The sequence below is a fragment of the Haliotis rufescens genome, unplaced genomic scaffold (genome assembly GCF_023055435.1).
Source record: "Haliotis rufescens isolate VD_foot unplaced genomic scaffold, xgHalRufe1.0.p SCAF_11, whole genome shotgun sequence".
Classification (NCBI taxonomy): domain Eukaryota; kingdom Metazoa; phylum Mollusca; class Gastropoda; order Lepetellida; family Haliotidae; genus Haliotis; species Haliotis rufescens.
The window spans coordinates 27,543,174-27,571,053 of record NW_025963791.1 but is presented as its reverse complement, the minus strand read 5'-3'; the positions used below and the strand labels follow the sequence as shown (position 1 = coordinate 27,571,053).

Genomic DNA, 27,880 nt, shown 5'->3' with positions numbered 1-27,880 from the left:
GGAACACAACGTTTCGATCTATATGCTTATGCCTTTATTCACCCGATGAAGAGGTAAGCATATACTCCAAAACGTTGTTCCTCATAATTAAGACGTTAATATCCATACATTCGCTTCCTTATGTGTATTGCTTCTAAATTCCTTTTAAATTGAGTGAGTGAGTATGGTTTTATGCCGCTTTTAGCAATATTCCAGCCATATCACGGCGGGGGACACCAGAAATGGGCTTCACACATAATACCCATGTCGGGAATCGAACCCGGGTCTTCGGCATGACGAGTGAATGCTTTAACCACTAGGCTACCCGACCGCCCCGCCTTTCAAAGACTTAATAAACACAAAGGTTAGGTGAGATAGTAACTACCCAGGGGAATACAAGTGATTGTATGGTCCAATGACAGGGTTTGATGTTCATAGACAAAATCTACCAGCTAATGTTGAACACCACCCGCCCAATGAGTGACAGGTTACATTTGACCGATACCTGATCTATACTTGTCACTGTTCAAACTGCATTTATTATGATTAGACATTTTCAGCAGAATGCACTTCAAAAAAGACCGGTAAGTAGAAATAACAAGTTACCATTATTGCAGCCAACGTTACAAGCATTTGTCTATTTTGCCAGCATATTTATGGAGCTCTGAGCCCCATTCCACAACGTGACCTTAGTGCTATGACTAAGTCTATGTAAAAGTATGGCAGTTACTATCATCTCAGCTGACAACATTGCTTTGAGGATGATAGTGAGTGAGTATCGTTTTACGCCGCTTTTAGCAATATTCCAGCAATATCATGGCGGGGGTCGCCAGAAATGGGCTTCACACATTGTACCCATGTCGGGAATCGAACCCGGGTCTTCGGCGTGACAAGCGAACGCTTTAACGACTAGGCTACCCGACCGCCCCAAGGATGATAAGCAATAATCAATGAATATTGTTTCTACCCAGTAGCCGAGACTGTCCAGCTGTCGACTCACCGACTGTATCTGTGTCTGTATTCTGTCGGTGTGCATCAGGACAGACTTGCGCTCATTCTCAGCGTAGTTCACCCAGATCTTGGAAGCTGCTTCTTGTATCAGCAATCTACACATTTGTAAAACTTCATCATCTGTCATGTCACAAACAACTACAAATGATAAATAAAAAATTGAGGGATACCTAACTGTTGAGCATATATTTGCTGGCGCCACATTTAATGATATTTACATATGTGATGTTCCTATTTATTTGTATGTGTTTATCAATAAGCTGAGACCTTGTGCTGATGCAACCCAAATTTAATTCTAGATAACAAAGTGTTATCTTACACTAACCTGACAGTGTTGAGATCCGGACTGGAGATGTTCTTGGTGGAACTGTCAATGTTATTCAATTGGGTTCGGAAAATCTCCTCTAGAGCCTGTTTGAACATGAAAAAATAATTGTGTCAAATTGATGCATGCTTCTCATAATAAATCAATACATAATTACATGTGTTACTACTACGTTTCACATAAAGAGGACACAATCAAAAATCTTTCTACTTAAATATCACCAATGTACAAAAGCAAGGTGGAGAGGTGAAATGGGCTTAACATCACGTTCAAGATTAGGGCATGCTTGTACTTGTCTGGACTTATGCCTGTTTTATAGTGCTTGCCCACTGATACCATGCCGCAGTTTAACATGAATACCCCACTCGGACACAGTATACAGACTCCAAGCCGACCAGTTCTTGTTTGAGCCACTTAATCCCGAGCGCCAGACAGGGTAACAAGTACAATCTTTAAACGTCTTTCGGAATGACATGGCTAGTGATAAAACCACCGACCTGCTATCTTGGCAGACACTATCCACTAGACACTCATACAAAAGCAAGGGGTAATAGGTAAATTAAGTTTGATGGTGCAGTCAGCAATATTCTAGCTATATATCTGCAGTGTGAAAATAATTGAATTTGGCTCAGGCAAACCAGTGGTTGACAGCATGAGCAGTGATCAGCGCCATACAATCACAATCAACCAGATCCCCCGATCCACAAAGTGTTTGTAGCACAACGTCATTCGTAAGCCTATGATATAAACTTAAAGTTACAATACGTTGTAATGCTATGAACGCCTTGTGGAACCCAGGTCACATATTTCGATCAACCAATCCTCATCATAGTTTCAAATATGTATAGCTGTGGACTTTTTCTACCCTGGAATCTGAAATGTTGTACTCACAGGTGAGGTGAAGGTGAGGTGAAATTGGGTTTAACGTCGCGTCCAAGATTATTGCACTTATATAGCGACGTGCATGCACGTGTATGTGTGTGTGTGGCTGCTTGTACTAGTCCGGACTGATGCCGATTTATAGTGCTAGCTCACTGAGATACCATGCCGCAGTTTAACATGAATACCCCACTCAGACACAGTATACTGACTCCGAGCCGACCAGTCCTTGTTTTAGCCCCTTAATGCCGAGCGCCAGACAGGGCAACAACAAGTACAATCTTTTAACGTCTTTTTGTATGACGCGGCCCGGGATCGAACCCTGGACCTTCCGCTCTCCGGGCGGACGCTCTACCACAAGACCACGGAGGCGGTCTGTACTCACAGGCTTCTTGCAGACGTAGAGTTCATCCCACACCCTCTTGGCAGCAGTAGCCACCAGATGCATGCCTTCCTTCAGTACGGAGTTGGTGGGAGCCGTCTGCCGGGGCTTCTCTGCCGGGGGAGTCTGGCTGTTGGGGTCAGCGTCTACAGCGTCAGGGTCCACGTGCCATGTTGTTTGTCTTGGCTTAGACTCACTCAGGTTTGCTCCGCTGTTCAATAATACAAGTCAGCATGAAAATGAAGACCTAGATGACTTGAGGATTTCAACTTTTTTTTATTCTTTCAATGCCATATGTTTCATCTGCGAAGACTAAATAACACATGTGATGAAGTAATAATGTTTGGACTACTAATTCAGTGTATCATATCAATAAAACACATGTAAATACATCTACAGGATCCTGTAAAAGTATGTCCGCCCCCCCCCCCCGAAAAAAAAGACTAAGTTCCACAAACATATTTTTATTCTGGATTACAGAAGCTAATCCGGTATTAAAAAAAATGTTTTAAAACTAAAATCAAAAAGGTGTGGCCACAGTAGAATCTGCAACTCTGCTATGCAAGAAGTCCTCAATGATTGTTACCTTGACTCTGGGTCCTCTGTAAGCTGCAGCAAGCAGTAGCAGAGACAGCCAAGGAACTCCTGATCATAGTTGCCAGGCCCAAACACCATGCTGCGGGAGTTGGTGAGTCTGTGGAGGGCCTCCAGCACCCCTGCCTGGCTGGCCACGCTGTCTATAGGCCGCGACAGCTGGAACAGGATGGTCCTGTTCAGACACTTGTAGATGCTGTCCAGGGACACGCCAGATGCTGCAAGGTACATGAAGGATTGATTAGTGAATGAGTAAGGTGAGTGTGCAAACGATTCGAAGAGTATTTCAGTTATATTAATCTGTGCCAGCTTCATGTTAGGTCATAGGTCATAGGTCATAAGTTTTCAAAACCCTTGACACAAGAATGGTGCTGCCAACCAGGCAGGTGTACTGACAGACAGAATGGGGAAATGCAGGATTCAAACTCATGACAGTGGATCCAGGCACAACTAAGGGACACAACTCTGAACAAGAACATATATTGCCTATGATCATTGTACACTTTACATCTTTTTAAATGAACAATCCCAAATTTGGTACAGTTTTGACAGTGTTTCTTTATTATCAAATTGGATTTACAACATATGTGGAAACTAAATAGAAAAAAAACATTTCTGATCTTTGATCAAATACTTACATTTTCTTTTGGCTTGTTGTATCAGTTTGCTAACAAAATCATACACCTCTTTGGAAACTCTTGTGAATACACCTGCAAAAATAGATTTACTTCTTTCATAGCAGTTAATTAAATGAACAGTTCATTAAAGGAAACAGAGTAAAAGAAATGATGTAAACTTTACTCAAATGTCAAATCAAGCAATGCGAATGTTGATTTATGCTGCAGTCAGCAATATTCCAGCTTTAACACACCAGCCTGTAAACAATCAAGACTGGAACAAGCAGCCCAGTGGTTGATAGTATGAGCAACGATCCATTGAGGTATGGTGACACACAGTCAGCAAGGTCAAACATTCTGACCACACAATCTTTATTTTAATCAGCTCTTACAAGTTTGGGGTTCTAGGGACCTCTTCAGAACTCGAATCCTCCCTCACGAGGGTATAAAATAAAGTAAAATTATGTATCTCTTGAGGCCATCATTACACTTAGCATTGTACTTTAATATATATGTTTATATAAGAAACGGCTATGATAACATAAAGAACATCTGTTTCTGCATGAATGAATAATTACACTATGAACATCTGTATACCTTGCCATAGTTTGTCTACAACCCTGCTAGCGAAGTAGAAGACGTTGGCAGCCATGTTGTTGTAGCTGTTGCCTGTGCCGATGGGCAGTGCAGCCTGCTCCCCAAGGAGCACATCAGCAGCCAGCAGGTGCCCCATCAGGGTCGTCAACAGTTCTGTCTGGAACTCCTTCTGCTGGGCTCGACTTGCGTGTTCGGGGGAGGCCTGGAGGGGATCCATGCAACACGGTCAACACACATTCAACTATCCAGTGTACTCCATTAAGACGTAAATATTATGTTTTCAAATTTGTGGATGTTATTGAGTAGAGAAACTCAATAGTACCAGCAAATCTGAAAACACATGTCGGTTGTCCATCACTCTCGTTCTGGAAATAACGAAACTTAGACACTCGTGTCGTAAACATAGTATGACATGAACAACCATGTAATATCTTCTATATATGTTGTTTTGTCACGGACGATGAAAAAACACTGGAAAAAAAACACTTATTTTGGGCCTTGTGGCAGCTTCCTATTCCAACAACACTTACATCAAGAAGCAGGTCTATTGCAGCATTGGACTTGGAAGTTGGAGGCTGTGAGAAGCTGTCGATGACGATGGTGCGGAGGAAGTCAATGATAAACTTTCTAGCGGAGTGATTGGTCAGGACGCCTGGAATAGGAAACAGGGTAAGAACTGTGATCTTTACATAGAAACAGAGGAATTCATCAGAACAATTTGATAAATAAAGTTTGGAATCTGCAGAGCAAGCTTGTACATTATTCACTAGGTGTGGGATACGAAGACACACAACCAGCCAGGTCACACATTGTAACCACCCAATCACAATCATGATCAGGTACCAGGGACCTATTCTTAATCCTCACATCTGACATTAGTAGAACGATATATTTTCAGAGTGTATAATACGCAATAAGAGTTTAACACCTTATCAGTCTTGCAGCTTCATCACAGTGCTGAACACAAAGATTGACCTTCATATTATAATGGAAGCGTTAGTTCTTCACTAGTCTAATCAAACAATGTGACATGTTCCAGACAGTATCTGAATCCCACTTACTTCCATTACTTTTCTCTGGAGTCTTGACCAACACAACAGGCTCCGCATCAGGGAATGGTTTGAACTCCTCCTGGGGAGATGTGAGGTCACTGTCCAGGTCCATTGGCTGGAAGGGGAACAGTGTGGCAGCTAGCCCCGAGATGAAGTCCGGCATCGTGCACAGCGTCAGGAAGTCGGCCTGGTTGTGGTACAGGAACAACAGGAACTGCATCAGCGTCACGGGGAAGTCCTGCAGCCACGAGTTGTTGGCGCTGGTGTTGTTCTCTTCTCCAGGCTGGGGACAAGATGTGAAGAGCTGATATTAATCATACCTCAGGCTAATGTTTCGTAATGATCAATTTGGAAAGGCAACTGCAGTCAAGAAAAGAGCTAAACTCTGTCCAGAAAATACTACTCCAGACACAAAAGGTCTGAAATATTTATTATCATCCAAAACTGGCTCCCACAGGAGATATCGCTTGGATGAGATCAAGCGATATCTACACTGCTAATTACTGTCTGCAAACTGAAAAACTTGGAAGAATGATGTTGGATGATAAATAAAATCTCACCCTCGTGTCTTTTGATATCAAATATATAAACACGAGTTGATAAAAGTGGCAAAAATCCTCGGCAAGCGTCAGACTTTTTCCACTTTTATCAACTCGTGTTGATATATTTGATATCAAAACACACTCGGGTGAGATTCTCTAAATCTGCACTCAGCTATGTGACAGATGACATCATATACTGACCGTCAAGTTGAGCATGGCTCTGATCATGGACAGGATGACAAAGGCAGCATCAGGCACAAGGTCCACCTTCTCCCTGGCCAACAGAACTACAGGCTTGCTGGCTGGCACCCCGAATATCACAGTCCACACAGCATCCAGGTTCAGCTGCAAATAACATTAGTTCCATGTTGGACTACTCTATCATATATTCAGTGAAGATCCGGGGTAGAATAGGTCTTCAGCAACCCATGCTTGCCATAAACAGGTGACGCTTGCCATAAACAGGTGACTATGCTTGTCGTAAAAGGCGACTAACGGGATCGGGTGGTCAGGCTCGCTGACTTGGTTTATACATGTCATCGGTCCCAATTGCATGAATCGATGCTCATGGTATTAATACCTGGATTGTCTGGTCCAGACTTATTTACAGACCGCCGTCATATAGCTGAAATATTGCTGAGTGCGGCGTTAAACAACAAACCAACAAACCAACCAACCAACTATGAAACATTCATAAAATCCAATTCAGATTGATCATTGTCACCAACTTTTCAATGACTGTCAACGACCTACATGACAATAGTATCTGCAAACCTCAATTCAATTCTAGTATCTAAATTTTATTAAGAAAGATAAATAGATCATCATTTCTGATATTAATATGAAAATATACTGAATAGTTACATAAAATATTCAGAAGTTAATTTTACATTTTCACAATAATCTTGTGAAAATAATCTTTAAAACTACGGCTACTGACACCAAGACACGGGACACATACGTCTGTTGTTGCTATGTGGTCACAAGAAACTATCTCCAATCTGCACCATTACAAATAACAAAGGGGCTTGTCTGAACATCACACACAAAAAATATAAATAAAAAAAATATTCAAATACTTCTATTTAAGTTGTGGTAAATAAAAAAGGTATTTCTATCATTTCAATAAAATCATGTGAACATATTAAACTCGTGGAATACAGTGCACAAAATCTAAACTGCAAAAAAAAAAAAAATACTTTCACCAATCAATGAAAGAAATTCTACTCTCTAAACATACAAACCACTATATGCAGAGATGGCAAAAAATACCCGAATAAGTCACAACTCAAGGCCATGTGACCAATTTGGACGGAATTCCATAGAAGTACTGCCATCACTGCACATCTACCAGTGTGTCAACCAAACACGATGAGTCTAGTGTGACGACACGGAGAAGTTAATTAGAGAAATATACCCTCCCATGTGACCTGGCTTGGGCGTCTACCTGAACGTCAGCTGGCAAGTCCTTCATGTGCTGGCCCAGCATGAGTGCCATGAGCAGGAAGTAGAGTGCCGACACGTCCGTGTGCCGCGGCAACAACCACTGCAGGGCCAGAAACCCTGGCACATGACACACCTCAGAGTTCACTTCCCGTTCATGGCCTTTAGAGGCAGTTCCTAGATTGAAACCTAAACAAAAAATGGTTATTAGGCAACAAAGAAATAACTATTAGATTTTCACCAATTAGCCTAAATAGTAGTCAATACAATATCATAATAACTTGAGGTGAGGTGAGGTGAAATGGGGTTTAACGTCGCGTCCAAGATTATTGCACCTCTATAGCGACGTGCATGTACGTGTGTGTGTTTGTGTGGCTGCTTGTACTAGTCCGAACTGATGCCGATTTATAGTGCTAGCTCACTGAGATACCATGCCGCAGTTTAACATGAATACCCCACTCAGACACAGTCCTTGTTTTAGCCCCTTAATGCCGAGCGCCAGACAGGGTAACAACAAGTACCATCTTTTAACGTCTTGGTATGACGCGGCTGGGGATCGAACCCTGGACCTTCCGCTCTCCGGGCGGACGTTCTACCACTAGACCACGGAGGCGGTCCATAATAACTTGAAGACACAAGTAAGGATACTTCTCTATATATACTTAACTTGGAGAATAATTTCTCATAAGTCTTAAACATTTCCAGCCAACAACATACCCAACATGGTGGCCATCTGGTTCTTGATCACATGCTCTGTGTCGCCCAACCAGCCTCCACCGAAGCTGCCCTCGCGGAAGCGGTTGATGTTGTTGGGGTTGCGGAACATGGTGAGGAGTAGTCGCAGAGCCAGTACTACGGTGGACTGGTGAAGGTGAGGCTTCAGGAACAGCAGCAACCAATCAAAACCCAGCACCTTCTGAATCTCCTCACACGTACTGGTAACAACAATGGAGAAAGGGGATAACAAAAAGTCTGAATACATTAATTTTATTTTGTTTTGTTCGTTTGTTTGTTGTTTAACGCCGTTTAATATTCCAGCTATATGACGGCAGTCTGTAAGTAACCGAGCCTGGACCAGACAATCCAGTGATTGATATCATAAGCATCGATCCACGCAATTGGGATCGATGACATGCATCAACCAAGTCAGCAAGCATGACCACCCGATACTGTTAGTCGCCTCTTATGACAAGCATAGTCGCCTTTTACGGCAAGCAGGGGTTTCTGAAGACCTAAAGAATACATTAATGAAATGGGCCTTCACAGTCAGAACATTTGACTATGAAGCATACCTCCATCTGGCTTCAGATGCTGCCAATCAGAAGTCCTGCACATTGAAATATGTATCATTTTCTCTTGCAAGGTGAGCACTGAATACCAGTACTAACATTTGATAAAAAATATTTTTATTTCAATAAACATTGCCATTTCAAGTTCAAAAGAATCCTTGTTTGTGTTTATTTGCTTTTCAATGTCACCCTCAGCAATATTCCAGCTATATGAAAATAGCCTGCAAATAATCAACTCAGGACCAGACAAACCTGTGATTGATATAATGATCAACAATAACTAAATCATGATACAATGATATGCAACCAACCAAAGCACGGAGTCTGATAACCTCTGATGACCAGACAGGTTGCTGGGTGATTCAAACAAGGAATCCCGTCAGGGATAACCTCAGTACATCATGTTACGATAGGGACTCACGATTGGTCCACTTTGTTGGCTCCTCGTGGAATGATGAGCTTCAGGACCACCTCCAGGAGGATGTTCCTCAGCTTGATGGTGTGGATCTGGTTGACCTTGCTACTCTCAGCTGGAAACAAGGAACGACAGTGTTAAAAAGAAGAAACTTTCATTACTTGCTGCCCAAGTGCCATGAATGAGTGAGTGAGTGAGTTTGATTTAACGCCGCTTTTAACAGTATTCCAGTTATATTGGGGCGTGTCAGCTTAATGTCGGAGGAAAGCCCGAAGTGATGCAGGTCTTATACGTTCACCACTTCGGTGAAACCCACGAACACGGGTATGGTGCTGACAAACCTAGAAACATAATTCGGGGCGAATCGGGATTCAAACCCACAATCATAGGTTTCTGGCGTGCCCAAGGGACGCAACTCTGCACAGCGAACCACGGCGCCTTAGACGACTGGGCCACCCGTGCCCCCTCCATGTGCCATGAAACATGTCCACTTGTCTCCTGAGGTTAAAGCCAATAAACAGTCAAACACTGTTGTGTCGAACTTTGATGTGTCGCACTTACGTTTGTCTCGAAGAAAATCTTGGTCCCTGCATATTCCTTCTTTAGTCATTATTTACGGTTGTGACGAACCTCTGATAACTTGAAGTTTTTACGTAGGTCCCTTTCACTTCGACACAATGGTGTTTGACTGTACTTACCAACTTTATTTTCTTTCCTATGCATTAAAGAGTAATGATATTGAACAGTTTCTGAGGTTATCAGGAACAGTATAGCACATTTTAGATTTCTTGAGGGTAACTGCACACAACCTGTCATTTTAAGATATGAAATCAAGTATAAAGTATTTAATTGGTCATTTGGGTCAATTGGGGGAATAGGTCTGTAATCCTGCCTGGGAAAGATCGAGCTGGAAAAAAGGAAACATTTCGAGTTCTAACAGGCTCTCTGTTCCATCATATTAATGGAGAAGTACCAAAAGGGATTTCTTGCCTACCATTAGGGCAGTGTATTTAGTAAGAATAAATGTACACAGTTTTGAGCAAACACACAGCAAATGAACAATGTGAGACACTTGTCTTTGAACATTGTCCCGCATTGAGAGAGTTAACGCTGCTTTGAACAGTATTCCACTTATATCATGGCATGTCAGCTTAATGTGGGTGGAAAACCCGAAGTGATGCATGTTTAAGACTTTTGCCACTTTGGCAAAACCCACGAGCATTGGTATTGTGCTGACAAACCAAGACACATAATCGGGGCGAACAGGGATTCAAACCCATAATCATGGGTTGGTGGCATGCCCAAGGGACGCAACTCTGCTCAGCAAATTGCAGCACCTTAGACCATTGGGCCACCCATCCCCTTTTGAGAAAAGGAATTGTAGCTTTAATCACTGCTCCCTGTTACAGTATTGTCTACAATGATGACAAGCATGTTACTTGATGCTGTAACTTTGTACTGCATCCTGACCCCTGCTACAGCTTGTCTTGCATGCAGTACCTGTAACTTCCTGCTGTGTGGCTGAAGGAGACACGTCCTCATCACTGTTGGACACTCCAGTACCATTCACCTGAAGACTGATCAGCTTCTCATTCACACTAGCTGATGGAATGGTCGATACAACAAACTGACCAAATCTGCAACACATAATGTTCATTAGTACTGGCAGCATTTAAATAAAATGCATTTGTTGAGAACTAAAATTATTCCGTAGTTTGAAAAGATGAAATTGTTTAGTCAGGATTCAAAAACTTTAACCAAAAACTAAATTTTCTTATCATGCAACTTTTCTTTCCATCCTTATGTGGAAAAGGGCTTAAACATATTTTCCAGCTTCTGCCTAGTGTCATAAAAGACAGAAACTCGTGAGTGCCTGAAAACATCATAACATGACCCCTTTACGCTTGTTGGACATAACATCATGAAATCGGGTATAACACGTGTCATGTGTTTTCATGTAGGACATCATTACACGAACGACCGTGTGGCTTTGAATAGGGATCTATTCAGCCACGACTTATAACCAATCCGGAAGTGGTCTCCAGGCAATCAGTTGTACAAGAGAGACCACATCGATATCTCCTACAGACAATAGGGTGAGCCAGCTCGGGACCTCTTTTAATGCTTCGTCAAAGCTATCAATCATGCCCGCAGGATTGAAGAATTACTAAGAAGAGGAGATTAACGATCCACAACATCCACAAGAGGATCTTCAAACCAATACTATGACAGCATGCGCACAAACGGACGAGCCTTGTGGAGACTTCGATGTTGAAGACTGGAGTCTCTACAGGTAAGTCACTTCACCCTCTACTGGGTACTCAGTCTGGGAACCCGAATAACAATAACCATAGTATGTACAGGATACAGAGTACATTCTGTTGGTGATGGTTGGTCTATGACATTGTGGATCCGGGACTTGGTGGAGACCATTTGGTTGATATACCAGACAACTGATAGATTGTCCGACTGGATCATGATTTGTGATGCACTCAGGATCTCTGCCCAGTGGTATTCAGCCAGAATGACTGCCTTGAGTTCCAGGTTGCAGATGCAGAGTCTCTTTCTATCAACAGGCAAGCGCTCTGCCATCTGTAGATCATGGAGGTGAGCACCCAAGCCCATGGTCGAGGCATCGACAAAAAAGTGTTGGGTCGTGTTGAACAGCCACAAAGAGACCCTGGCGCAGACATTCGACTTCACTAGTCACCACTGGAGATGCTGATGTAGTGTTACTGGGAGGTTTATCAGAACCTGGCAGTTAACGTCCTGGAGGAAGTCGTGTAAGGTCACAACGCACATGATTACAGTGGGTGTTTGGGTGGTGACCATGGTGATGCTGGGATGTGTTTAGGCGAAATGTTTTTAGAAGCTGGAAACTTTGTTTCAGCAAGTTTCCACATAAGGATCAAAAGAAGATGAAAAAGAAATGCATAGTATGAATAGGATAAGTTTACAAATTGCAAAATTATTACCTTGTTTGAAATGTAGACATTGTTTATTTAGGATTCAAATTATGTTCTGTTCACAATAAAAAAATTAAAAAATTTGATTTGCATAAGTTTGATGATACGACAATGCTTACATAGTATTAAGAACACCAATTCAAAAACATTATGTTGAAGGAAAATCATTTCTTTCGCCACCCATGCCCCACCCCTTCAAGTCACCGCCTCTAGAGTCAAGAGTAGTGTTGACTGTCTAACCTGAGTAGGGCAGGGATGTCTGGTGGCCCCTGCAGGAGCTCATGGAGGACGGAGGACACAGTCTGGATGGTCAGCTGGGAAAGGCGGACGTCATGCATGACATGCAGCAGTCGCTCAACCAGACCGATCTGACGCATCATGCCATGGTTCACCTTCTGATCACTGCAACACAAACACACAATATATCAACACAAACACTCAATACATTGACATGATCACACAATATATCAACACAAACACTCAATGTATCAATACTTCAACACAAACACTCAATATCTCAACACGAACACTCAATACATCGACACAAACACTCAATACATCGACACGAACACACAGTATATCAACACAAACACTCAATACATCAACACAAACACTTAATATATCAACACGAACACTCAATACATCAACACAAACACTCAATATCTCAACACGAACACTCAATACATCGACACAAACACTCAATACATCGACACGAACACACAGTATATCAACACAAACACTCAATATCTCAATACAAACACTCAATACATCAACACGAACACTCAATTCATCAACACGAACCCTCAATACATCAACACGAACACTCAATACATCAACACAAACACTTAATATATCAACACTAACACTCATTACATCGACACAAACACAATAATCAACACAAACACTCAATATATCAACACAAACACTCAATACATTGACATGATCACACAATATATCAACACAAACACTCAATGTATCAATACTTCAACACAAACACTCAATATCTCAACACGAACACTCAATACATCGACACAAACACTCAATACATCGACACGAACACACAGTATATCAACACAAACACTCAATACATCAACACAAACACTTAATATATCAACACGAACACTCAATACATCAACACAAACACTCAATATCTCAACACGAACACTCAATACATCAACACAAACACTTAATATATCAACACTAACACTCATTACATCGACACAAACACAATAATCAACACAAACACTCAATATATCAACACAAATACTCAATACATCAACACAAACACTCAATACATCAACACGAACACTCAATATATCAACACAAACACTCAATGCATCAACATGAACACTCAATACATCGACACAAACACTCAATACATCGACACAAACACTCAATACATCAACACGAACACACAGTATATCAACACAAACACTCAATATCTCAATACAAACACTCAATACATCAACACGAACACTCAATTCATCAACACGAACCCTCAATACATCAACACGAACACTCAATATATCAACACAAACACTCAATGCATCAACATGAACACTCAATACATCGACACAAACACTCAATACATCGACACAAACACTCAATACATCAACACGAACACACAGTATATCAACACAAACACTCAATATCTCAATACAAACACTCAATACATCAACACGAACACTCAATTCATCAACACGAACCCTCAATACATCAACACGAACACTCAATACATCAACACAAACACTTAATATATCAACACTAACACTCATTACATCGACACAAACACAATAATCAACACAAATACTCAATACATCAACACAAACACTCAATACATCGACACGAACACTCAATACATCGACACGAATACAAACACTCAATATATCAACACAAACACCCAAAATATCAACACAAACACTCAATATATCAACACAAACACTCAATGCATCAACATGAACACTCAATACATCGACACAAACACAATAATCAACACAAACACTCAATATATCAACACAAACACAATAATCAACACAAACACTCAATATATCAACACAAATACTCAATACATCAACACAAACACTCAATACATCGACACGAACACTCAATACATCGACACGAATACAAACACTCAATATATCAACACAAACACCCAAAATATCAACACAAACACTCAATATATCAACACAAACACTCAATGCATCAACATGAACACTCAATACATCGACACAAACACAATAATCAACACAAACACTCAATATATCAACACAAACACAATAATCAACACAAACACTCAATATATCAACACAAATACTCAATACATCAACACAAACACTCAATACATCGACACGAACACTCAATACATCGACACGAATACAAACACTCAATATATCAACACAAACACCCAAAATATCAACACAAACACTCAATATATCAACACAAATACTCAATACATCAACACAAACACTCAATACATCGACACGAACACTCAATACATCGACACGAATACAAACACTCAATATATCAACACAAACACTCAATATATCAACACAAACACAATAATCAACACAAACACTCAATATATCAACACAAATACTCAATACATCAACACAAACACTCAATACATCGACACAAACACTCAATACATCGACACAAATACTCAATACATCAACACAAACACTCAATACATCAACACAAACACTCAATACATCGACACAAACACTCAATACATCAACACAAACACTCAATACATCGACACAAACACTCAATACATCAACACGAACACAAACACTCAATATATCAACACAAACACCCAAAATATCAACACAAACACTCAATGCATCAACATGAACACTCAATACATCGACACAAACACAATAATCAACACAAACACTCAATATATCAACACAAACACAATAATCAACACAAACACTCAATATATCAACACAAATACTCAATACATCAACACAAACACTCAATACATCGACACAAACACAATAATCAACACAAACACTCAATATATCAACACAAATACTCAATACATCAACACAAACACTCAATATATCAACACAAATACTCAATACATCAACACAAACACTCAATATATCAACACAAATACTCAATACATCAACACGAACACTCAATACATCGACACAAACACTCAATGCATCAACACAAACACTCAATACATCAACACTAACACTCAATACATCGACACAAACACTCAATACATCGACACGAACACAAACACTCAATATATCAACACAAACACTCAATATATCAACACAAACACTCAAAACATCAACACAAACACTCAATATATCAACACAAACACTCAATATATCAACACAAATACTCAATATATCAACACAAATACTCAATACATCAACACAAACACTCAATACATCAACACTAACACTCAATACATCGACACAAACACTCAATACATCGACACGAACACAAACACTCAATATATCAACACAAACACTCAATATATCAACACAAACACTCAAAACATCAACACAAACACTCAATATATCAACACAAACACTCTATATATCAACACAAACATTTTCATGTCAAAATTCCAACATGAACGCTCCAATGTCAAATTATCAATGCGGTCTTGATTCATGTGTAAACACTTGAATGCAAAATGGCATCCTATGACGTAAACCATAAATCTTTTTAAAAAGTCTGGTCGAAGAATGAAACTATGACTTTGTCATTTTATTCACCAGATGAAGGAGTAAGTAAATACTCTGAAACGTTGTGTTCCTCATAATAAAGAAGTTGACATCAATAATTTCTCTTCCTTTTGTGTATCACTTCTAAATGCCTTTCAAAGACTTTATATGACTTTGTCTTACCTAGATTCTGTTAACAGCTCAAAGAAGTGCTCAAAGAGAGATCTCTGTAGATCCCCTGGAGCTTCGTGCCACACCTGCAACACAGACACAGGGTTTCCCATGACGCAGGAATCCTAAGTATATTCACATTACTCATACTTTCGCAATAAGCTTTATTTGACACAATATATTCATATAACTTGGTGCTGTTTTTTTTACAAAAACATTGATGGATTTGTATCTTAAATTGTTTCTTCATTCATTACAACATGTTTCGATCAACAGAATGCTCATATGACTTGTTTTCTTGTTTCCTATGAATAGCTTGTTGTCTAAAAACTCATGCTTGAATCTCTACATGATGCTCATGACTCTCAATAAATAATGCAGTCAGTCTAGATGACCCCCAGTTTTCAAATACATTCAGAACACGCTGTACCTACCTGTTTTGTCCGGGTAATTTTCAAAGGATTAAGTTGTCACTCAACAATAAATACATCTCTTAGTTAGCTCGTGTCTACCTGATATCAATGATATGACCACTTTTCACATTGGATTTAGCAGAAATAACTAAATTAGTACAAAACAATTTGTCAGAAAAAAGTCATTTTTCAGGTATGATGACAGAAAAATAATGCTGTATGCAGAGTATGAGAACTAAAACTATCTCAGTTTAGTTTTACATCTTTTATTTCCACTCTACCAAAATCTAATTCAGTTTCAACCATACTAAGGCTAAAAACAATAATAGTCTTGGTTCTCAGGCGCCACCCGCATCATCACAAAGTCTGCTGCACATTTTGTTTTTATTTCCATTTTCAAAAAAATAAAAAAATCCTAATACTTAAACACAATGCATAAAAAAAATGAAAATGGAAACAAAAACGATACGTGCAATGAACTTTATGATGATGTGGGCAGTGCCTGAGAACCAAGACTATTATTTTCTTTAGCCTAAGATATTTCTGCAGTTGTTCTCACACAGTATTTACTGACCTCGAGATCGCAGAGCAAGTCTTCAAACGACGTCTGGTTGGGTATGGCGGAGCTCTCTCTTCCACTGTCAACAGTACCCACCAATGAGAAGGTGAGATGTAGGATGTGGCTGTTGAGGAGGTGACGCTTCTTCTTGTACAGCATGGCCAGCATCTACAGTGCAAGTACGCAGGCTGATCATTCCAGACGACATACATGCTTATTACAAACAGGACAGAATTTTATAGCGGCTTCTCTTTGAAATATGTCATCACATCAATCCATATATTTCACCAGTGTTTCAAATGCATCTGAAACTTTTGTCAGCCACACATAGAGTATTTCAAAATACAGTGAAACCCTGTACTTCCAAAACACTGAAAAATACTCCAGATTACCAGTAACAAATTTCTAAATGAATGAGGAGCAGGGTAGTCTAGTGGTTAAAGTGTTCGCTCGTCACACCGAAGACCCAAGTTCGATTCCCGACATAGGTACAATGTGTGAAGCCCATTTCTGGTGTGCCCAGCCGTGATATGCTGGAATATTGCTAAAAGCGGAGTAAAACCATACTCACTCGCTCATTCAATGAATGAATTGTCGGTACATATCTTTTGGTATATATACTACTCAAAACAAATTAAAGAACACTCAATTTTTTCACATGACTATAATGGCTTGAGAAGTCCTACCTATTTCATCAGGCTCTATGTAACAGCTCATACCTAACTGATCAATATAAAGTCCTATACCACAGATAGAAAAAATAAGAAACTCTCAGCCTGTTCAAATTTCTGTTAATATCTCATAGTTTAAATATTTCTAGAATCCTCTCATTGCTTCAGTCACAGCTTTCATATCCAGGAAGATATGTCCTACACTTCTTGCCTGACACTGTTGTGTACCATGAAGCACGGTACGGCTGGGTGTCTGTCCACATCGCTTGCCTTATCCAACTTATTCCTCTAAGTATTTCCCTTGTATACAAAGAGAAACGCCTTCACTACCTGATAGCCTCGGATCCTGTCCATGTCCCACATGGCCGACTTGTTGCTCCGGACCACGCACACCAGCGCCTTCACCGCAGCATACAGGCCCTCAACATCAGTTGCCATGGCGATCAGGCCCAGCAGGGCTGAGGTGCCTCCAACATTGTCCAACATTTTGGCAACAGGACGAGGACAGAACGTGCGGACACCTACAAAATTGAAGTGCCTTCATCAAAATCACCATCTTTGAGAGTTAAATACACTGTGTATAACTAGTGAGCTAGTGAGTGAATCATTTTACCCTAAGGAGCCAACCATTTCATAACAATGAGGGGTGCTTTTTTCAACAAATAATTTGTATCTGAAAAAACAGCAAACAAAATAGTTTGCCTTCAGGGTGGGCTCCCCTGAACAGAGACAAAACATAATCTCTTGAACCGCTGAAACAATAACCAAAATATATTCTGTTACAAAAGAAATATCAAATGGTCAGTTTCTTAGAAACTATAAGATGTTAACGCCTGACCACCCAATCCATCACGTCTCCTCTTACAACCAGCATAGGTTGCTGGGGACAATTTAAACCCAGAATCCCAAGGTTACTTCAATAAGGTTAATGACATTACTGGATAACAGAGACTGATATCAATGGGTTGTGCCTTGCAGCAAAGCATGGAACCCATAGTATCCTGTGTTTACATATCCTACCAAGATAGCCCATGAGGATGGCCCCTAAACTGCGAGCTGGTCCCGCCAGGTGTCCAGATGCATTGTGGAGGATCCTGATTGGTGTTGCGTTTTCATGGGCTGACATAGCAAGCTGGAACAAAAAAACACTTCTTAAGTATCTGATGAGACAATGAGACTCTGTTAATCCAGACAGTGCAATTCCTAGAGAAATTGTCCGTATTAACACATTTCCAGACAAAAGAATTATGGGTAATGAGTAACGTCCCTTTGTATCTAAATATTCTCAGCAGCAATTGTCCAATGTCAGGGTTTCCAGACTAGCAAGGTCCAGACTTGCAAGGTCATTCGGTGCCTGTTTAAGTAGAACTGTACGTACATGTTATGAACAGTTATTATCTGGTACGGGAGACTATAAATGTCATGTAGCTAGCAGGAAACTGTCAAAGTCACGTACCTAATGGGAACCTGTAAAACCTAGCAAACAATGTAAAGAAACGGATTGCTGCATACCTGTTTAGCAATGGACTTGCTGTCTACTTTGTTGTAGACTTTCCTGATCTTCGCGATGGTCATTTGTGACATGGCATGAGCGTGAACTTCAAACATCACCTTCTCTTCAGCTATGAATGGTCCAGAAACTTCTCCATCTTCTGAAACAGTAAGAATACACTTCCCTGAACACAGTTCCTAATATTGACAGAAACATGTAAATTAAAAATATTTTCTGGATTCCAATATCCTACCAACTTGATCTAGCAATGTCATATGCGAATTAATGCATACCCTACTACGACCCAATGTGAGTGAGTGAGTGAGTGAGTGAGTGAGTGAGTGAGTGAGTGAGTGAGTATGGTCTTACGTCCCTTTTAGCAATATTCCAGCAATATCATGACAGGGGACACCAGAAATGGGCTTCAAACATTGTACCCATATCAGAAATTGAGCCTGGGTCTTTGACGTGAAGAGCAAACGCTTTAACCACTAGGCTACCGGACCAACCCTCCACCCATTGAGAAGCCCTCCACATAGATATATTCAGATTATTCCACATTCACTCATATCTAAAGTTTGTACAAAGCTTTGAAAAGCCATGTTAAAGAGGAAGGCACATGCTGACAATGAAGATGAAGTCAACAACTGAAAAGTCTTTTACGATTAAATTGTATTATTTGTAAATCAACAGCATTCTTAACTGCAGTTCTATACTACCAAACCATGTATGACCACTTCCCCCAAAACTGTTTGGCTTGTCATTCTCAAATCAACCAATAACAAACTTTTGAATACTGTGACTAGCATACCGAGAACAGGAGCCTGAAAGCTGCCAATGTATGTTGGACCGAGGTTGTAGATGTTCTGAATGGTAGACGATGACACAATGTCCTCGAGGAGGTGGCATGGTCCCTGTCTGAAGGTCAGGCGGGAGTTCCGTCTCAGCTGTGGGGGAGTTCCGATGTAGGCGAACACGGAGGTGAAGGCTGTTGGGCTGGCAGTTCCCCCTCCTCCCAGGTTGGGGGAGATGTAATGAAGCTGTAGGAAATCAGACATTACAGCATGGACTGTTTGCAGCATAAGTAAGGAACACATCAACAGCAGCGTGAAGGTAAAACTGCTCAAGGAAGACTGCTGGAATGTTTTGTCTCTTCTGCATGCTCTAACTGTAGTGCAACGGGAGACTTTTAATGACTGTTAATGAATGTTAATGAATGTTAAAGACACTAAATCGCCAATATGTAGCGATGCAGCCAAGAATCACAGACTCAAAGCTGACGTGAAATGGGGTTTTACGTCGCGTCCAAGATTGTTGCACTTATACAGCGACGTGCATGCACATGTAAGTGGCTGCTTGTTCTAGTTCAGACTAATGCCGATTTTATAGTGCTGGCCCACTGAGATACCATAACAGTTTAACATGAATATCCCACTCAGACACAGTATACTGACTCTGAGCCGACCAGTCCTTGTTTTAGCCCCTTAATGCCGAGCGCCTGGCAGGGTAACACAAGTACCATGTCTTAACGTCTTTTGGTGGCAAACCCCTATACCTTCCTCTCTCTGGGCGGACACTCTACCACCAGACCACGCACAGACTCAAAGTCAAATCCTCAATGATATGCATAAATCAAAAAGTGTATTAATTCCATTATGTTCCAGTTACAACATCAATGTAAGAAAGTCTAATGGTCCCAAGCTGTGTTCCTGACCCACCTTCTGAGTCTGTACATGTTCTCCATCCACAAAGAGGCTGACGCTGCTGTTCTTCATGATGCCAGCTCGGTGGAAGATCAACACCAGGTGGTGCCACTGTCCTTCCTGTGTGAGCTCGGGGCACCAGAACCTCACAGTGTTGTCATTCAGGGTGGGCTCCTGTTCCTGCTCACACCCACTCACTGAAACCACAACAACACTGTTGTCACCCAAACAGCCAGTCATAAGTAGTCAGTGGCTCTCAGGAATAAGGGCAGACTTTTTTTTCTTGGTTTACAAAAATTTGTGCGAAAACTCCTAGTCAGTAGATGAGTACAGACTTGATTTTCTTGTTTGTTCTAATCAAGTTGACAGAATGTAATGCCATATGAGTGGAGTAGGAGACGTGGGTCTACACCCATGGGGTGCCAGCAATAGAGTGCTGAGGACCTACTCTATTCAGTCCCATGGGGCGAATAGAGTGCTGTGGACCTTTTCTTACCCAGAGTGCTGGGTACCTATTCTACCCCAGGTCCCCATGGAGTGACAAGCAATAGTGCTGGGGACCTATTCTAACCCAGAGTGCTGGGTACCCATTCTAACCAAGGTCCCCGTGGAGTGACAAGCAATAGTGTCCTGGGGACCTATTCTAACCCAGAGTGCTGGGGACCTATCCTAACCCAGAGTGCTGGGGGCCTATTCTAACCCAGAGTGCTGGGGACCTATTCTAACCCAGAGTGCTGGGGACCTATCCTAACCCAGAGTGCTGGGGGCCTATTCTAACCCAGAGTGCTGGGGACCTATTCTAACCCATGTCCCCATTGCGTGATAAGCAACAGTGCTGGGGACCTATTCTAACCCAGGTCCCCATGGAGTGACAAGCAACAGTGCTGGGGGCCTATTCTAACCCAGAGTGCTGGGGACCTATCCTAACCCAGAGTGCTGGGGGCCTATTCTAACCCAGAGTGCTGGGGACCTACTTTAACCCAGATTGCTAGGGACCTATTCTAACCCAGAGTGCTGGGGACCTATTGTAACCAGAAGTGACAAGCAATAGAGTGTTAGGACCTGTTCAAGGTCAATTTTGGGTTTAAAAGTAAAGATGCAAAAACCAACCAGAGTTAGGCATGTAAGTTTCCTGTGTGGCAACTATAAGAGCTCTGTCCCGGGATGCTAGCGTGACGCTCAGGCAAATGAGATTCTCGTCCCGCCCCTGCAGGTTGCGGACTACGGTGAGGAGGCGGACAGGGTGGGCGTCCTGGGCCACGGTGCTGAACTTGTCCACACAGAACCACGTGGAGTAGGTCAGGCCGGACTGGGGAGGGAACACTCGCTCACCTGGACACATAGATTAGACACGATCATAGCAACGACATCATTTCCATACAAATCAGCACATCCAAACTATGAAGAGAAGATTTTGGAGAAGGCGTGTCTGTTTCTTATTCAATCGAAAAGAGATGCACTTCTAAAAGGCATCAATAACTGAAATTAAGTCACTGATAAACATACACAAGTTATTTTCCTGATGTCTTTTAACATTTTGCTTGTTATAAAATTATTCCTGAAAGAAGCAGAAACTAATTAATGAGATCATTTAACTAGAAAGTATTTAAATTTACACATTTCCTTAAATAATTTGAAATTCAAACATTTATCAAAGAGTAAATCACTGAATGAAAGAAGAGTGATCAATTGGTACTGAAGAAATACATGCACCATAATAGACAATGACATGCGAACAAGTCAGCATTTACTCTTTACTGCCAGAATGGTTAAAAGTGAATGAGCAAGTTGGAATAACGCTGTTACTCACTATCACAGCATGTCAGCTTAATGTGGGATGAATGCCCCAAGTGATGCAGTGTTTACAACTTTGTTTTGTTCTTGAACACTGCACTCAGCTATATTCCAGCTATGTGACAGCAGTCTGTACATTATCGAGTCTGGACCAGACAATCCAGTGATTGACATCAGGAGCATCGATCCACACAATTGGTGATACAATGACATGCATCAACCAAGTCAGCGAGCCTAAACACCAGATCCTGTTAGTCGCCTCTTACAACAAGCATGGGTGCCGAAGACAATTCTTACCAGGATTGTTTTCCACTTTGAGTACAGGCTAAAAATATATAACGCTGACAGACCAAGGATCAGCAGATCCTGGTGAGACTGTGGGACCCAACTGTGCACAGAGCAATGCAGCACCTTGGACAGAGGATACAGTATCAGCACAACACAAACTGCCTATCAAAGAAGTTGTCACATGTGCATGATCCTTTAATTACCTGCGCCCACTCCGCCTATGACAACGGGCTCCGAGGTGCCGACCACTCCCCCTACAACGGAGGGTGTGGGTGGGCCTTGGGGGGCGATGCTGGGCAGGTACAGGCAGGCAAACCCTTCCGCATTCATGTCAAACTCTACGAAGGCAGGAGTCACCGTCGCCCCATGCATCCTGGCATCTCTGGGTGTTGTCATGGAAACCAGACACTTGACTCGAGTGAGAGGGACAGTCTGACCAGCAGACTTGAGTTTCTTCTCAATCTCCACGGTGGCTTTCTTGTCCTCCATGTTGACAGAGTGGGACACTATCTCAGCATCATGCCAGGCACATGTGTCCAGCTGGGCCGTGTCTTCAACTGCTCGGCAGCTGAGAGGGGAGCCCAACCTCATGAAGTCTCTGCAGTAGATCACATATATATCAGGGAGTGAGCTGTGGACAGTTTATCAATTACATCACTGCATGTCATTTAGGGAAAGCCAAAGTGATGGACATTTACCAATCATGAGCATGGCCTATGCTGACAAACAAAGAATCATAAGTAGAGAGAATCTGTTATTCTGGTATGACTAAGGATGCAACTCTGCTAAGAGAACTGCATGCACCCTCAAATATATCAGTGAGAGCCAAAGAACCAAGATGTGTCAAACAAGATAAAAAGGTGTACATTACTTGTCAAAGTTTCGATACAAAAGATCAAATAGCTGAAAAATGCATCAAAAGATGCATCACAAAACTACTTGCTGTGTCATTTATGAGCTCTCGGAAAATGTCCAAAGGAATGCATGTCTACAATTTTATCTGTCAGTGCTTTAATATACAGATTTTCTCTCTGAAAATGTGTCTTTTTAAATTTTTCTTGTCATCAATGGAACAGTATGAGAGTATGAGGCCAAATTGTCTTGTTCAAATATATTCTGGAACAATCTCCTTTTTAAAAATACACCACTCCTATTCCCTCCCCACCAGAGTAGTCGGTTACTGAGGCTGAAAAGAAAAACATTTGTTCACAGGCAATGACAATACAAAGTGTTAAAATGAAAATGGAATGCTAAATGTTGGATATATTTCCAATTGTTGACAGTGCCTTAGAACCAAACTATTTCTAATTCTCAAGCCTAATATATCAAGTAAATATCATTACAATCCAACTGCCTAATAAACCAATCACAACAATCATTTACTGTTATTTCTGTAATCTATTATTGTCTTGAATTAACTGTAAACCTGGCATGCATGTACTCACCGTAGATCTCTGGGTGTGAGTGACTGTGAGGCCAGTCTCTCGAACATGTACTGTAGGTAGGGGTGGAGTGGGTGGGACTCGTCAGCAAGGGCCACACTGCCATGGCTCAACAACTCATGGGGGAAGCGCCCATCACACATGACCTGTTGGTTACGTTCAGTACGAAGCAGGGTCTTCAGGGTTTCGCCGACAAACAGCCGCAGGTCAAGGGAAGTCTGTAAAGATGGTGAACATTTGATTTAAAGGACAAGTATACAAAACTACAAGCAAAATCATGCCAATAGCGCCTTTAGTGTACACCCTCATTGTAATGACTGTATGTATTCAGCCAGTCAGGAACTGATGGTCAGGCTTGATGACTTTGTTGATTGCTTGGCATGTTACCCTGACAATGTCCCCCAATGGTTGTTCTTCCCGACCATCTCTGTGGCCAAGTGGATAGAGCATCTGCCCAGAGAACAGAATGTTGGTGGTTCGAACTCCAGCCGTGTCATACCAAAAGACGTTAAAAGATGGTACTTGTGGTTACCCTGTCTGGGCTCGGTATTAAGGGGCGACTGCTTGGCTCGGAGTCAGTATACTGAGTGGGATACCCATGTTAAACTACAGCATGGATCTCAGTGGGCTAGTGCAATAAAACCGCCATTAGTCCAGACTAGAACAAGCATCTACACACACATGAATGCATGTCTTAATATTAGTGCAATAATCTTGAATACAATATTAAACCCGATTACCTGAATATCAGATAACAGCTCGATTGCAGGCAGGAGGTGGAACATGGACAGGACGGCACCCGCATGTACGACGATGAGGTCGGAGGGGCTGGTGAGATTGAGGGACATACTTCCCGTGCTCCCTCGCTTCGGTTTCAGAGCAGCCTGGTTTATCTGAGACTCATCGGACACAGAGGATGTGTGTTTCCTCATTGAAGGGGAGTCAGCCTTCACTTGGCTGGGCATTGGTCTGGAGTCATAGTAAAGACTTAGGTAAGACCAATTTCATTCGCATTAAAAGTTTGTTCTTTGCCATATCAGGGATAATTCATTTTGATTATTGTCTTTTCTCTTATGTTTGTTTTAAAATGTAAGTGTTAACATAACCTCAAATATCCATAAGATTAAGTAACTTGCTGCAATAGGTAGATAATGCCAATAATAGTTTGGCAGAAGAATCGGATCAATAGTTCAGTGTTTTGTATAAATCATATATTTCCTTAAGTTTCAAAATATAGCCCAAGAACATTAATTATGAAGATGTTGACATCCTATATATCCAAGAAGCAATTCATAAAACTGATCATGCAACAGAGTTTTGAGCATGGCATGACTTCTTTTTCACTCAACTCGTTTTAATAATACAGAAAAGATTTGTTTTCAGAGTAGAACATGGCAATTACAGCTTTAACTTATTGACTTGAACTATAAATCTTCTGACAAGTTGGAACTGGCATATCATCCCATCATCCCCCTATCACATCCCCAAACTTAAGGAATTAAGATTCTTATCAGACATAAAACTTTTGAACTCCTCTCTTAGGTCATGTCTATAGGCTTTATGTTTTCTATGTCATAATGGCAGAATTAATGTGGTGTCATTTGCCTCAGATTGAAGACTATATTCTTCTCCCAACATACACACACCTCCAGGAATTATACTGGACAACAGACATACAGACAGAGTGTCGCTACAGTAACTCATGAACTTATGGAGAGGATGATCACTAGGTGTTTCTACCTGTCAAAGGCATCGAGAGCCATGTCATACAGGTATCGGATCATCAGGATCGCTGACAGCAGTATGATTGGTACCGGCTTCTGCAGTCTGAAAACATGACAGTACAAGTTATCTACTGGTCAGAAGACATGGCAATCACATCACCAATATTTCAACTCAGTAACCATGGTAACATGTAATACACTGAACCAAAAAAAATGAGCAAAACATAAATATTTGAGTATACACTGCAAAGTAATATATTCATTTACTAAGTTTGCCACGTCATTTTGCAGACCCCGTCACATACCAAAAAATCAGAACTCATATCACCCAAGTGTGACAATAATGCACGTGAAAATGCTTATGCCGTTGATCACGAAAAATGTGTGTTCACTTTCTACCGCAGGATTACATGCCCGACGTCCAGTGACTGCTGAGCCATTAACGCAATGTCATATGGCTGAACGACTTGCATGGGCGCAAATTCATCAAAGATGGCATTTTGCACAATGGAAAATGACGCTGAATCTCTGAATTTTTGTGTGCAGTATGCTGACACTGTGTATGGCGTAGGCATGGTGAAAGGTATGATACCTATAACATCGTACAACCAGATCAATACGGTGGTGGAAGCGTTAGGGTATGGGCCAGAATTTATGGTACGAGCAAAACTGATCTTGTGATCATTAATGCTTTTGTTCAGTGTTGTTTGATTCCGATGCAATATACACATAAATATCATATTGCAAATCTTTTACTTGTACTTGTATGCTGATCAGTTACAATTTGCTGAACTTTTTTGTTTCAGTAATTTACTTAATGATTCATCATAAAACAATAACCAGTATCGCCAAACATAAATCGAGATACTATTGCAGTACTGGTACTACTATAACCCTTCTCACAATGTAGATTTTCCTTGTATTATCAGGGCCTAACTCATCCACCATGGCAATGGTTCAGCAAGGTGTCAGTGATACAAGGAAGGTACCTATGATGACCGTGTCATACAAACCTCTAAATGAACACAACACATATTGAGAAAACACCTACTTGTCATCCTTGGTGTGGCAGAAGAAGTCGTGGAGATGGTCCAGGTTTTCACTAGGTTTCATATCCTCAGGAGCTGGTTGGATGTCTATGGTGTTTGAGAAGCAGCCTAGCAATCGGATGGCCTCTGTCAGACTGTCATACCTCACCTGCAACAGAGGCAAACTCAGGCTAGCAAAGGTTGTTGGTCTGCACTAAGATTGTCTTACTTTTTCTAAGATCTAAATGATATGATGTCAATGTCCAAATGAAAAAAGGGGGTGCATTCTATTGTGCTAGACACAACTATTACTGTGCCATATTCACCCTTTATTGCAGACGCACACAGGGAAATCATTTACAGTGTGTATTTAATGCAATAGTCTAAGCATCAGTATGTAACTTTGTTTGTTTGTTGTTTAACGCCGCAATCAGCAATATTCCAGCTATATGACGGCGGTCTGTAAATAATCGAGTCTGGGCCAGACAATCAAGTGATTGACATCATGAGCATCGATCCACGCAATTGGGATCGATGACATGCACCAACCATATCAGTGAGCAATGAGTTGCTGAAGACCAATTCTACCTGGTTTTAATGAGATTGACTTTCTGTCAGGTGATTTAAAGTTTTAAAAAATAGATATCAATGATTAAGTGTGTACATGTTATGGCTAAGAGTTTCAAAACAAAATATATTTTCTTATACCTCTGAAGCAAAGAACTTTGCATTGGCTGGTTCGTATCTCATGGCAACAGTAAGAGTGCTGAATACTGTCCGTAGCATGGTAAGTATGTCCTTCCTGGGTACTGAAAAAC

The 27,880-nt window shown here is 41.2% G+C and overlaps 1 protein-coding gene across 2 annotated transcripts in view; it reads right to left on the bottom strand.

The window, feature by feature from the left end:
* The window catches only part of LOC124149334 (WD repeat and FYVE domain-containing protein 3-like), a 93,204-nt gene that overhangs the window by 31,236 nt on the left and 34,088 nt on the right, over nt 1-27,880 (bottom strand). The window contains exons 16-43 of one of the 2 annotated variants that reach the window (XM_048392485.1): nt 27,771-27,871; nt 27,086-27,231; nt 26,051-26,137; nt 25,051-25,279; nt 24,314-24,528; nt 23,072-23,466; nt 21,897-22,118; nt 20,802-20,983; nt 19,895-20,123; nt 19,104-19,243; nt 18,612-18,723; nt 17,922-18,112; nt 16,936-17,088; nt 15,961-16,034; nt 12,332-12,493; nt 10,626-10,762; nt 9,132-9,240; nt 8,139-8,356; nt 7,396-7,610; nt 6,180-6,323; nt 5,446-5,719; nt 4,915-5,036; nt 4,385-4,586; nt 3,809-3,880; nt 3,163-3,388; nt 2,580-2,787; nt 1,316-1,401; nt 980-1,085 (exon numbers count right to left, since the gene is read on the bottom strand). In XM_048392485.1, the coding sequence (XP_048248442.1) occupies nt 980-1,085; nt 1,316-1,401; nt 2,580-2,787; nt 3,163-3,388; nt 3,809-3,880; nt 4,385-4,586; nt 4,915-5,036; nt 5,446-5,719; nt 6,180-6,323; nt 7,396-7,610; nt 8,139-8,356; nt 9,132-9,240; nt 10,626-10,762; nt 12,332-12,493; nt 15,961-16,034; nt 16,936-17,088; nt 17,922-18,112; nt 18,612-18,723; nt 19,104-19,243; nt 19,895-20,123; nt 20,802-20,983; nt 21,897-22,118; nt 23,072-23,466; nt 24,314-24,528; nt 25,051-25,279; nt 26,051-26,137; nt 27,086-27,231; nt 27,771-27,871 (4,757 nt within the window). The remainder of the gene's footprint in view (nt 1-979; nt 1,086-1,315; nt 1,402-2,579; nt 2,788-3,162; nt 3,389-3,808; nt 3,881-4,384; nt 4,587-4,914; nt 5,037-5,445; nt 5,720-6,179; nt 6,324-7,395; nt 7,611-8,138; nt 8,357-9,131; nt 9,241-10,625; nt 10,763-12,331; nt 12,494-15,960; nt 16,035-16,935; nt 17,089-17,921; nt 18,113-18,611; nt 18,724-19,103; nt 19,244-19,894; nt 20,124-20,801; nt 20,984-21,896; nt 22,119-23,071; nt 23,467-24,313; nt 24,529-25,050; nt 25,280-26,050; nt 26,138-27,085; nt 27,232-27,770; nt 27,872-27,880) is intronic. The other variant, XM_046520849.2, reaches the window with a different exon arrangement.